At 47.4% G+C, this 13,206-nt stretch overlaps 1 protein-coding gene and 1 long non-coding RNA gene across 2 annotated transcripts; one reads left to right on the forward strand and one right to left on the reverse strand.

The window, feature by feature from the left end:
• Positions 1–750: 750 nt before the first annotated feature.
• LOC123144652 (dynein 11 kDa light chain, flagellar outer arm) lies at positions 751–3,949 on the reverse strand. The gene is made up of 2 exons (XM_044563852.1): positions 3,335–3,949; positions 751–1,226 (listed from the first exon to the last, which is right to left on the reverse strand). The coding sequence occupies exons 1-2, from the start codon at positions 3,797–3,799 to the stop codon at positions 1,065–1,067; spliced, it is 627 nt and encodes a 208-aa protein (XP_044419787.1). The 5' UTR covers positions 3,800–3,949; the 3' UTR covers positions 751–1,064.
• A 145-nt stretch (positions 3,950–4,094) lies between these two features.
• On the forward strand, positions 4,095–8,582 carry LOC123144653 (uncharacterized). Its single transcript, XR_006471811.1, has 5 exons — positions 4,095–4,363; positions 4,455–4,684; positions 4,831–7,226; positions 7,302–7,562; positions 7,675–8,582. It is a non-coding gene; the product is annotated as an uncharacterized lncRNA (long non-coding RNA).
• Positions 8,583–13,206: the final 4,624 nt, after the last annotated feature.

Genomic DNA, 13,206 nt, shown 5'->3' on the forward strand with positions numbered 1-13,206 from the left:
GACCATGATGCAACATATGATGGCATAGAGAAATATAACAAGACAATGCAATAAGTAAAACAACAAATAAAAACAAAAGATGGAACCCATGGAATTGGATGAAGATCAAGTTGGATATAATGCCCGAAAAGGGGAGTTTTACATATGGGGTGTTACACCTACTAGGAGCACTGCCACCGCGCTTCTAGCCGCGGTCCCGGCCTCCTCCTCAGGCCGCCGTCGCCGCCGCTCTTCTTCGCGGTCCACGGCGACGCTCTTGTTCCCGGTCCACGGCGACTACCTCGACACTGGCCACCCCAACTCGACATCGACCACGGTGTCCCTCACACGACTACACCATCCTACGCTTTCGGCTACCTCTACATCGGCCTATCGCCTTGCTTGAGCAACCTCATCGGCTTTCACTCCAGCCACAACTTCTGCGATGCGTCGGCCGTTACGACTGTTGGGGGATGTCCGTCGGCTTGTCTTAGGATTCTTCCTCAGTCTCACCGTCCGCATCAGTACCATTATGACTGCAGGGGATGTTGAGTATCGTGACTATCAGGAAGTATAGGATTTATCCCTTACTTGTCTTGTACTCCAAGCAGATAATGTACTCACTATATATATGCCCACGAGGCTCAGGCAATAAACAATCGATTCCACCAAGCCCTCTCTATCCCTTCTAACAATCCCTTCTAACAGTTCTCATGGCTTCTTCAGGCCACTATATTTTATGTGTGATGCACCATGCATGTAAACATTACAAATCTGAAAAATCATTTAGGCAGAAGACTGGAACAGTAGGCATTAAGTGGAATTACAATGCTGGAAGCCCTGGAGCTAGGCTTTGCCGATTTAGGCCTCAATCATGGCTGGCAGTCAAGGTTACAAGCTTAGGCATTATGTTACCTCCTAAGGCGAGCCTTGAAAGTCAACAAGTGCTAATACATGGAAGTTATAACAGATTGGTTCAACATATTTTCATTGAGATTATCATGCCCTCCTTACCCTTCTCCATGTTAGATGTTCCCATACGGACTACAGAGCACCTAGACTACCTAATAAACTGATTCTAGGTCTCACCGCAGATGGCCTAATGGCTCAACAGCAGTTCTGAAGAGAAGAATGTGGACCTTGTCAACAGAGAAGTATAAGAAACCTCCCAATGTGTGAGTAACATAGGAGCCAAAGCTTGTCCCAACAATACAGTGCCAAGCAGGGCCGTATGACGTGTCAAATTCCTGCAGCAAGCAAATATTTACCTATCAAAATAGTGCTTAAGGCTGCACAAAACGGTGCAGCTAAACATATGAAGACTGCTTTGTGACACATCCAGAGTTCCAGACATATCAGACAAATGAAAGAAATGGCCAAGTGAGAACAAAATAAACAAGGGAAATTATATTAAAAAAGTGGGGAATATCAACTTCATACAACATATGTCAAAAATAAATATTGCTAGCTACCATAGCTAGCCAACTTATGTTGTTCTACACAGGTTTGAACATTTTAAAGCTCTTCACAGAAACAGCTATGGAGTAGCATTTCTAGTACGAGGGCTAAAAGGTAGTTCTTCCAGTTTTGGGAACAAATCCCAGTCTCACTTCCTTCAGCCTATTCCGTTCAAATAGTAGTTATATAGTTTGAATTGACTTTTTGCTGACTTGCTTCCAATCACCTTTCGCCTCTTCTCTTACAGATCACCTCTTCTACTAGAACGGAGTGAGGCGCCCAGTATCCTAGATGCTCTCTGTCTGTCACCAGCAGCATTACAAGGCCAGGACTACACAACAATGGGTTACCAACTGACTACCTTTGCACTGGTGCTCCTTGTGCTGCATACCAGATAGCCACTTTGGTGCGTTTTTTCTTGCCAACACAACACTGATAAAACTGGGCAAACAGAAGACTTAGGCTTAAACCAGAAACACCCATATACTCAATCCATGCCTCCTAACTTTGTTGCAAGTCTAACCAACTGGCAACTGAACCAACATGTGTAGCACTAATCTCATACATTTAAATTGTGGAACATACAACTCAAAAGAAAAGGTAGAACATAAGCAACAGCACGTCGGAGCATCTCCCATAGATCCCGTATCACTAAAAAAAATTTGGAGGAACCCATATAATCTGCCCAACATCCCCTACATCTAGGGGGAAATGACCCTTTCCGTAAACCTTCCCAGAAAAGTGTGACGTCAGCACGACGTCCCCCATGACCACCGTCCGCTGCCGCCACGCCACCTCCAAAAACCACTTTTACTGGGAGTTCTTTTTGGGAACTGTTCGAGATGCACTACGTTTCTAGGTTCCTAAGAGCATCTCTAGCAAATCCGGCAAAAGCTTGCCAATGTTTTATTGGCCCGAACAGATCCGCTAGACAAAGCCCAGCCTGTAAATTTTTTACAGGCGGCCCGCATATCCATTCCTCCGATGCTATATGTACAGGGCCGGCCGGGCTTTAGGGTTAGCAAACCCTATCCCCTCGGCCGCAATCCACCCGCCCCGCCGCTAGCCCTCCCCAACTCCGGCGACAAATCCCGCCGCATCTCCTCCGTTTTTTCTTCTCCTCCATGGCCGGTGGTGCTGGCGGGCGTGGTGGCCGTGGTAGGTCGCCTCCGCGCAAGCTCACACTGCATGACGCGGAGGCTGGCAGCTCTAGCCGGCCCGCCGTCGAACCATGGCACTCAAAACAAGCGCACGACTACGGCCGGCTCTCCCGGAGCGGCGGGCAGAGCCCTTGGGCCGGCTTCCACGAGCTCCATGACCAACTCTTCCCGCATTTGCAGAAGTGTCGGGAGGCCGATGCGGAGATCGTCGCCGCGGAGAAAGCTTTGGCGGCCGAAGAAGAAGGTGTCACCGACCGTCTCGCCGCCAAGGAGGAGCACGACCTCCCCAGCGCGCTCCGCAAGTCCGCCGCCAAGCTCTACCTCGGCGTCGACGAGTGACTGTCGATTTTTTGTAATTTGTAGCGCGAAGTTTGTATTTCCTATGTATGCACTATGGTTGTGATGAACTATTTTCTAGCGTGAAGATGTTTCTAAATATGCAGTACAAGATTTACGGGATCAGTTCTGCCGGGGCCTTCACGTTCGCGCAAAATTGTTTTTGTAGCAAGCGTTAAACGATTTTGCAGTACCGGATTTTAGCGGATCTGCTAGAGATGTTCTAAATCTGAATCACTTGCATATCTACTACCACTGCATGACTGCATTTTCTCTGCACCAGGTCCACAACACCAAACGATTTCAACAATGTGCTCGCGGCACAAGTGCACAAGCATTTCACCCTAACTACCAAAGAGCAATAACCGGTTGAAGTTTTTATCACGAGATGGATGCTGTACCTTCTTGAGCGCGAGGGCTAGACGCTTGCCGTCGGCCCGCGGTGTTGCAGAGACAGCATCGTAGGCGAGCCGGATCGCGCGCCGCTGCAGCACCACCGGCATGTCGGCCGCCCGGACCCGCACCGAGACCTTCCTCTCCTCCTTCCCCTTTCCGTCGCCCTCTTTCACTTCCCTGTCCTCCACCACCACCTTGGCCTCCACGAGGTTCTGGCTCTTAGGGCCCGGCTCCCGCTCCAGTTTCCCGGTCTCCGGGTGAGTGGTAGAAGGAGGGAGGGCGGGAGCGGCGTTGAGCTTGAGCTTGGTGCGGCGGATGGGCGAGCGCTCCCGCTCCAGCTCCAGCTTCGTCTCCGGCTCCGGGTGAGAAGTAGGAGGTGGCGGGGCGGGCGGGGCATTGAGCTTGGTGCGGCGGATGAGCGAGCTGAGGTAGTGGCTGCGGCGCTCGAGCTCCTCGGATGCCGGATCCATAACGGCGGCGGCGGGGGAGGGGAAAACTCACCTGCATCAGTAGTGGCCGCAGCGGCGGGCGAGCATGGCCGCGTTCGGTGGTGGTTATGGTCAAAGCACGGAGCACAGTGCTGCGCTGGCTTTGCGTCGTTTGTTTGGGCTCGGGAGGCGGGGATGGGACGAAAGACTAGGCGCGTCCTTCGGACGTGGAGTAACTGAGCGCGAGCTCAAATGAGCTCGATATCCAGGACGTTCGATAGTCCCTAGGGATCTGTGCCATTTCTCTATACGCGCGGTGGTGGGCTGCTGGAAAATGCGCACTGTGGCGGAATACGTACACGGCAGAGGTGGGTGGTGGCCCATGTTGGCGAGTTAGAATATGCAGATTTAACGTGCCGTTGACGAGATGAGCCGCGGATCGGAATCGGCATATCCGTCTGATCCGTGGAACAGGAACTTCACTTTCCGTTTGGTGGGCGCAGGGAGTAATTGAATGCAGGGTTGAGTGTCTTCTCTACCGCGGCATAGAGAGGAGAAGCGTCGACGGCGAGCCGCCATGGAGTATCTGATGCAGCCAATCGGAAGGTACGTAGATCCTTGCTTGTATGGCGATTTCGTCTCAATTCTTAGACGTCTGGCTTTGGTGACGGAAAGGATTTGCTTTGGCTTTAATCAGATCCGCTCTGCTAGAAGAAGTAGGAGAGAGCTTGGTGCCGGCCCCTGCGCCTGCGAATGTCGGTATGGTGGTGGAGCAAGAGGTGGCGGAGCAGCAACGGCCGGTGGGTAGCGCGGACGCGCAGATTATGGTGGCGAAGGAAGCGGCGGCGGACAGGAGGGAGAGCTCGCCTCCGACGTCAGAGCTCTCAATTGGGAAGATAATCCCCGGGCGTCCGGATGGAACAAGAGGTTAGTGCTGAAATTGTTGTCCCAGTGAGCTCTGTAGGGATTTACAGAAACTTGTAGTCAGATAAATCGTGGAATTAGGACAACTAGGGTAGAATCCTCCTTACTAAATTCAGGCAGTTCATATCAGAAGTGGATGCGTTTTGCAGGATGAGGATTGGTGTTGCAACACTGAGCAGAACCCCTCGCCCAAATCTCATCAGTGCATTGAGAAGGCTGTTAGGTGTTATGCTGACAACCCAGGTGAAAATGTCATCATACCAGTTCTTGGGACTTCTTTTGACTCTTTCGGCAAGGCATACAACTTGTACAATCTGTACTCATGTGAGAAGGGCTTTGACATCCGATATGGAAAGAGCCGGCTTAATGTCGAGAGGACGAAATGCATGCAGGAATAGTGTTTGGCTATTCGGTGAGTACAAAATTTGTCTTGCCTCCTGAGCAGAGACGAGAGCTCAATGGTCAAAAAGGTTTGTTCCTCGATTGAATAAGTTAGTACTTTCTTGTTATTCTGTTGTAGTATCTGAATTGCATGACTCTCTATCTGCTTACCTGAATAATTGGTTATTGACATCACTAGACTTGAATGCAGACTCGTGGCTGTGATTTTGTTCTCTCTAGTTAGACACATAGAATTAGTTATGACTTATAATTTAAATAACAGGTTCGATTGAGCTAGATTTGGCAATGGATGTACTATCTGAATTTCATGTCTCTCTGACTGCTTACCTGAATAATTGGACATTGGCGCCAGTAGACATGAGTGCAGCCTCATGGCTTTTATTTTCTTCTTTGTGGTTAGACATACAGAGTTAGTTCTGACTTAAATAAAAAGCGAACTCGATTGTGCTGGTTGTTGCAAATGTATTCGTTCTTGCATGTGCTGAGTAGTACAGGCTTTTGGTGTCGGCCACAAATTTGCATCTAGTAGAAATATGATGTGCTGACTATCTAGGTAATCATCGGATTCCTGAAATTTTCATAGTTTTCCAGAAATATAAGTATAATTATCTTACATGTGGAAGTAAATGTTTTTTTGAAACATGTTAGTGCAACTGTAAAATGTGGGTGTCGGATGGACTGAGACCTGCACTGAAATACACAGCACTCTCAAGGTGTTTGCATTACAGTAGAAGGAATGAGCAGTAACGGAGCCCACATCAACGCCGGCCTATCCTCAATGGATGGCGTTGCTTTTTATTACTTGTCGGATGTGGGCCATTTGGCTCTGAAAGCTGACAAGATACATATACAACCTATACTAGCTGGGTTGGTGATCTCGGAGCTAACAGAGAGGGGTGGGATAACAATCACATTTGTGCTCGAGTGCAGAATAGAACTTAATTTGGTTATGCGTGGTTTGTGATATTTAGTGGATATGGGCTGTGGAATCTTCTGCTTTCGTGGCCTTGCTCGAATAGCATTTTCAGAAGCGACTGGCTGGAGTAAACTATAGTTAACAGATGTTAGGTAAAAAATCAACTATGTATGGGGGGTATGTCAAATCTAGGTACCTGCTGGACATAATCTAATTTAGGAATGGTTATTAGCCTTGAATGTATTGAGAGGAACCATAGTAAACCATATGTCTGAAGATTAGGTTATAGTTTCCGAATTAAAATTCTAACTGTCATCATAGTGGTTGAAGCAAATAAGTTGAAGCTGCACTCCGGAGTGGAGACAGTGCATAGTGAAATAAGAAAACTGATTGAATTAGTCAATTTGTAAAAGGAATTTAGTCTGGTTTGCGTTTGTCTTACTGAATATTAAACAGTGACTTGAGAACTCACTTTTAAATAGAAGATTATGCATAGTAGTAATTGTAAAATTAATCAAAAAATATATGTTTTGTGGCATGGGGTTGTATGTAAAATTGATTCTGTACAAAATGCTTAGATCAGATGGAAAATGGGAAAAAAATACGTAACACTGCATAAAAACTATGTGCTTTTTTTAAACCGTGAATGACCGTAGGAGAATCTCATATAGTCTTTGTATTAAGGAGTTAGTAAATTCCTGTCAGCCAGGGGGTAGGGTTAAAATGACTATGATCCTAGCTAGAAGGTACCACGAGAGAGAGAGAGAGAAGATCAGAACCGTGCAATGAAAAGTTGCAACAAAAATGTAATGCCTCAGATGGCTCATCGTTGGTGCAAGTGGCACGTGCTAAAGAAAGCAAAGGAGTCGCTGGGCTCATTTTAGAGTAAGAACAATGACTTCCAAGCAGAGTTCCACAAGATAGGGAATCACATGCTAACCATCGATGAATTTGAGGAGGCTTGGAGGTTCCTGGTTGAAAAGTGTAATCTGAAGAAGCACGCATACATGACATAATTGTATGAGATCAGGGACAAATGGGTGAAGCCTTATTTGAACGGGGTTTTCTGTGCTAAGATGACTAGTACTCAGCGAAGTGAAAGTACGAACCACATGCTGAAGAACTACGTTCCGCCGGGTTGCCCTATGCATATGTTTGTGAATCTATATGAGACTTCAATTTGACCGGGAAGCGGAGGAAAACTATGAAGAGAAGAAGACAAGAATAGTAAGTTCTTTTGGATTTGTGGAATTGTTGAAATATTCATTGTGATGACACTAAAGTGTTAAATATAAAATGCAGGGTAGACCGCTACATAGAGCGAACCTGATCATCGAGAGACATGTTGGCAAAATATACACTCGAGCTATGGTCGAGCAGTTCAGTTCAGCCACATCTGTATGAGTGTGGTGCATACCAAGTGGAAGAGATCAATAGGCAAAATGTATGTTGCAGTTCAGACGGAAGCTGAGCGGAGAGAGAACTGGTGGAGAGTTTCTTACAGTTATGGATGGGGGTGACGAGTTTGATTGCGAGTGTGGACTTTGCAGCCATGTGTTGAAGGTACGAGACACTAGGCTTGTACAATGGCAGATTTTACTGAGTGATCATTCTCTGCAATGTCAGCATTTCTTTTAGTATTTGAGAATTGATGAAGGGGAATTTTGATGTGCAGGTGCTGGACTTCATCCGCATGAATCAGATACATGTGAAGCATATACTGAAAAGGCGGACCAAAGATGCCCGGGATGTACTGGCTCACCATCTGTGTCACTATCAGAAAAATCTGCATAATAATCCTTTCTCATACAGACACTTCAACCTGTACATGCAAGCCATGGAGCTCTTTTGGCTTGGAGACACAAGCATGGATGCATACGAAAGGTTGATGGTATGGGTCTGGGAGACATGACGGCCAATAATGGTTCTCAACCAGATTGAAACAATAGGACGCGAACCTGATGATCGGAGCAAATGGTAGCAGGCCACTACCACTAGTGTTGACAACAATTTTGCATCCATCTCAAGCAACAGGCTGTTGGGTCTATCAGCACCAGCAAAGAGGAAGGAGAGCGGTCGGCAAACCACCAGTCGAAAGAAGGCTCCATATGAAGGGCTGAGTAAGAGGACATGATTCTGCACCATTTGCTGTCGTCAGAGACATAAGAGAACTACATGTTCTGATAGAGGTGGTGAACCGAAACAGCCACGGAAGCCAAACATATGAAATTGAGGTTAGCAGCTGGCTGATACAGATTTTACTGGTGTCCAACAAACATTTCGTAACTTATTGTCGATGGGGTGATAGCAGTGTGGTTTTTGGTCCCGTTTGATATTTGAGTTATGCTCTGTTGATGCAGGTTACCACTTTTTGAGTAGTAGTGTTCATCTTAGTCTTGGTGCCCAGTTGTGTGTGGACTGTCAGTTAGTTTACTACCAGTCTGCAATGGAAAATGTGTTGATGCAGGTTGCCATTGTATGAGTATTGGTGTTCAGGTTTCGGTTGGTGTCAAATGCGTACTGTGTGGATTGTACTCACTTAGTTCATCAATACCCAGTGGAATGCTGAACCTTTTTACTGAAGTTGGTTTCTGTAGTATGTTGCAGTAACAAAGTGATCGACAGTAATGCACTTTTGCATTGCAGTTGCTAATAATTCCTTTTGCGGTTTTAATTGCTGGCGTCGTAATTCAGAAGCCCAGTTCCAAAATAAAATGGATGAAATAGTCCTGTGGTGAGATCAACTTTTGTGCATGGCCAAACGTGACCTTTTTTTGGCTGAGGAGATTATGTGTAAAACCCAGACAGGCTGGCGCAGCATGTTTGGAGGCATTTACAACGCAGTTGGCGGCAGATGCCATCTGAGTTGGTTCCATGGTACTTTGATTTTTCAATTTTGAAACACACCGGCGGGGATGAGTTGTGCATTAGTACATGCGTAAGCATATAATATGGTGGGCGGTCGGGGAGGACTACAACTGCCAAGGACGCGTTTGTGGCAGGAGGGAGATGGCAAGCTTAAGCAGGATATTTTGACGAGAGAGGATGAACACGTCTTGCAGAGGAAGGATGGTGGATCAGGCTTGTGGCTGGAAGTAAATTCGTGTCAGTGGATGGACGGCGTTTGTGCTGGATGGATCGGAGCCGTGGCCCATGTTGTTAGTTGCCGTCTGTGCGGACGGAGGGTTAACCAGGGACGTGACATTTATGAGGCGACAGTGGTGGGCCTCAGTGCAGTGAAACTAAGAAATACGGGACACCATACAGAGTTTTATATAGCGCTAGGCACCAATCTAGAAGGGAACGGGCGACCTAGATAAAGAGCACATCTGAGCTCGGGCTCAGATAGGCACTTTCGGCGCCCTTCGCCCTTTTTTCCGAGATCTACTTTGAGGTGGTGGGAGCCCGACCCCCCATCCCGCCCGACCCGCAAAATAACCGCCAAAATGCGGGCCGGGGCGAAAAAACATGTCTGATCAGACCCCGCATCCCGCCCTGGCCCGCAAAAAAGTTTGAGGGGCGCGGCAAAATCTCGGCCCCAACCCGCGTATTCGCGGGTTTTCCCCTCGCCGCTGCGGTGCCCTGCATATAAGCGGGAAGCGGTTGGTGGGGGGACATTTCAGCCCGCACTTTCCCCACCAACCACCTCCCCTCCCCCCTCGCGCCTGTGCCGGGCCGCCGCCCAAGATTCCGGCGAGAGCAGCCGGCAGGAGCTCGCCGAAAGGCCGCCACATGCACGAGGCCTCCTCTCCCCCCTGTGTCGGCGGGCCGCCGGATTTGCGGATCTGCGGAACTTCATCGCGGGACGCCGGATTTGGCTTTTCCGGCCACCGGTGGCTGCGCCAAGCGATGGAGTGGTCGGGGAGCATCTCCCGCAGCCCCGGCAAGGGCGCATCGCCGCATGCAGGTACGGGTTCGTCCTCCCGCCGCCGCCGACGGTTTGCGGGCATGGATTCGTCCGGCCGTCCACCGGGCTCGGCGCTCGCGCAGCGGCTTTGTGGCTCGCCGATGCCGCTCATACAGTGTGACGACTGCACACGGACAGGGCTGCGGCTAACCTCGTGCACGCCGAAGCACCCCGGATGGGTGTTCTTCAAATGCGAAAACGACGGGGTACGTGCACTTGTGGTAGCTCATTTTGATAGCTCTTTCTTTGGTTCAATTGCGGTAGCTCATTTATTCGAACATGCTCATTCTTTTGTGTAGGAAGATGGATGCTCATTTTAGTTTTGGGAAGGCAAATACATTGATTTATTGATAGAAAGAAACTTAATAGATGTTGGTGCACTCCTTAGTAGAATCGAAGGCAATGATGTGGCTGCATGTGCAACTAGAGGGGAAGCAACCTCTACTTCTTTCGAACCAAAGATGAAGAAAGAAGAGTGCAAAATCAAGAATCAGCAGATAAACAATGAATGCATGGAGAAGATATTAGTCCAACTTGTGGGAGCAGTTATGGAAGTTGGAAATCTTGTAAAATACATACTTGTGGTTCTTGTTTTCTTTGGTCTTGCTATTCTAGCAAAGATTTGGTGATGTCTATGTATCCAATGTTGTTGGAAAAGCAAAGAAATGCATTATGCTAGATCAAATTAAGGTGCAAATTTAGGTTTTTCTGGCCGGGAGAAGCTGCGCCAGATCATGTTGGGGAACGTAGTAATTTCAAAAAAAATCCTACACACACGCAAGATCATGGTGATGCATAGCAACGAGAGGGGAGAGTGTTGTCCACGTACCCTCGTAGACCGAAAGCGGAAGCGTTATGACAACGCGGTTGATGTAGTCGTACGTCTTCACGATCGACCGATCCTTGTACGAACGTACGACACCTCCGCGATCTGCACACGTTCAGCTCGGTGACGTCCCATGAACTCACGATCCAGTAGAGCTTCGAGAGAGAGCTTCATCAGCACGACGGCATGATGACGGTGATGATGAAGCTACCGGCGCAGGGCTTCGCCTAAGCACTACGACGATATGACCGAGGTGGATTATGGTGGAGGGGGGGCACCGCACACGGCTAAGAGATCAATGATCAACTTGTGTGTGTGTGGGGTGCCCTCTCCCTCGTATATAAAGGAGTGGAGGAGGGGGAGAGCCGGCCCTCTACTATGGCGCGCCCTGGTCACCGGGAGTAGGATTCCCCCCTTTCCAAGTAGTAGGGGTAGGAGAGAAGGAAGGGAAGAGAGAAGAGAAGGAAGGAGGGGGCGCCGCCCCCCCTAGTCCAATTCGGACTAGGACTTGGGGGCGCACGGACTGCCCTAGGCAGCCCCTCTCTCTCTCCCCTAAAGCCCAATAAGGTCCATATACTCCCCGGCGAATTCACGTAACTCTTCGGTACTCCGATAAATACCCGAACCACTCAGAACCTTTCCGATGTCCGAATATAGCCTTCCAATACATCGATCCTTACGTCTCGAACATTTCGAGACTCCTCGTCATGTCCCTGATCTCATCCGGGACTCCGAACAACCTTCAGTACATCAACACACATAAACTCATAATACCGATCGTCACCGAACGGTAAGCATGCGGACCCTACGGGTTCGAGAACTATGTAGACATGACCGAGACTCATCTCCATTCAATAACCAACAGCGGAAAATGGATGCTCATATTGGCTCCTACATATTCTACGAATATCTTTATTGGTCAAACCGCATAACAACATACATTGTTCCCTTTGTCATCGGTGTGTTACTTGCCCGAGATTCGATCGTCGGTATCTCAATACCTAGTTCAATCTCGTTTCCGGCAAGTCTCTTCACTCGTTCCGTCTCCGACAATCGGAGTGACAAATCCTAATCTTGATCTATGCCAACTCAACAAGTACCATCGGAGACACCTGTAGAGCACCTTTATAATCATCCAGTTACGTTGTGACGTTTGGTAGCACACAAAGTGTTTCTCCGGTATTCGGGAGTTGCATAATCTCATAGTCATAGGAACATGTATAAGTCATGAAGAAAGCAATAGCAATATACTAAACGATCAAATGCTAAGCTAACCGAATGGGTCAAGTCAATCACATCATTCTCTAATGATGTGATCCCGTTAATCAAATGACAACTCATGTCTATGGCTAGGAAACTTAACCATCTTTGATTCAACGAGCTAGTCAAGTAGAGGCATACTAGTGACACTTTGTTTGTCTATGTATCCACACATGTACTAAGTTTCCGGTTAATACAATTCTAGCATGAATAATAAACATTTATCATGATATAAGGAAATATAAATAACAACTTTATTATTGCCTCTAGGGCATAGTTCCTTCAGTCTCCCACTTGCACTAGAGTCAATAATCTAGTTCACATCGCCATGTGATTTGACACGAATAGTTCACATCACCATGTGATTAACACCCATAGTTTACATCGCCATGTGACCAACACTCAAAGGGTTTACTAGAGTCAGTAATCTAGTTCACATCGCCATGTGATTAACACCCAAAGTGTAATAAGGTGTGATCATGTTTTGCTTGTGAGAGAAGTTTAGTCAACGGGTCTGCCACATTCAGATCCGTATGTATTTTGCAAATTTCTATGTCTACAATGCTCTACACGGAGCTACTCTAGCTAAATGCTCCCACTTTCAATATGTATGTAGATCGAGACTCAGATTCATCCAGATCGGTGTCAAAGCTTGCATTGACGTAACTCTTTACGACGAACTCTTTATCACCTCCATAACCGAGAAATATTTTCTTAGTCCTCTAAGGATAATCTGGACCGCTGTCCAGTGATCTACTCCTAGATCAAAATTGTACTCCCTTGCCAAACTCGGGGCATGGTATACAATAGGTCTGGTACACAGCATGGCATACTTTATAGAACCTATGGCTGAGGCATAGGGAATGACTTTCATTCTCTCTCTATCTTCTGCCGTGGTCGGGCTTTGAGTCTTCCTCAACTTCACACCTTGTAATACAGGCAAGAACTCTTTCTTTGACTGTTCTATTTTGAACTACTTCAAAAATTTGTCAAGGTATGTACTCATTGAAAAAACTTATCAAACGTCTTGATCTATCTCTATATATCTTGGTGCTCAATATGTAAGCAGCTTCATCAAGGTTTTTCTTTGAAAAACTCCTTTCAAACACTCCTTTTATGATTTCCAGAAAATTCTACATCATTTCCGATCAACAATGTGTCATTCACATATACTTATCAGAAAGGTTGTAGTGCTCCCACTCACTTTCTTGTAA

Source organism: Triticum aestivum, chromosome 6D (assembly GCF_018294505.1).
Source record: "Triticum aestivum cultivar Chinese Spring chromosome 6D, IWGSC CS RefSeq v2.1, whole genome shotgun sequence".
NCBI lineage: Eukaryota > Viridiplantae > Streptophyta > Magnoliopsida > Poales > Poaceae > Triticum > Triticum aestivum.

Excerpts from the sequence above, each read along its gene's own strand:
- LOC123144652 (XM_044563852.1), bottom strand. The coding sequence starts at position 3,799 with ATGGATCCGGCATCCGAGGAGCTCGAGCGCCGCAGCCACTACCTCAGC. Across the intron at positions 1,227-3,334 it reads TAGCCCTCGCGCTCAAGAAG|GAATTTGACACGTCATACGG; the intron begins GTACAGCATCCA and ends TGCTTGCTGCAG.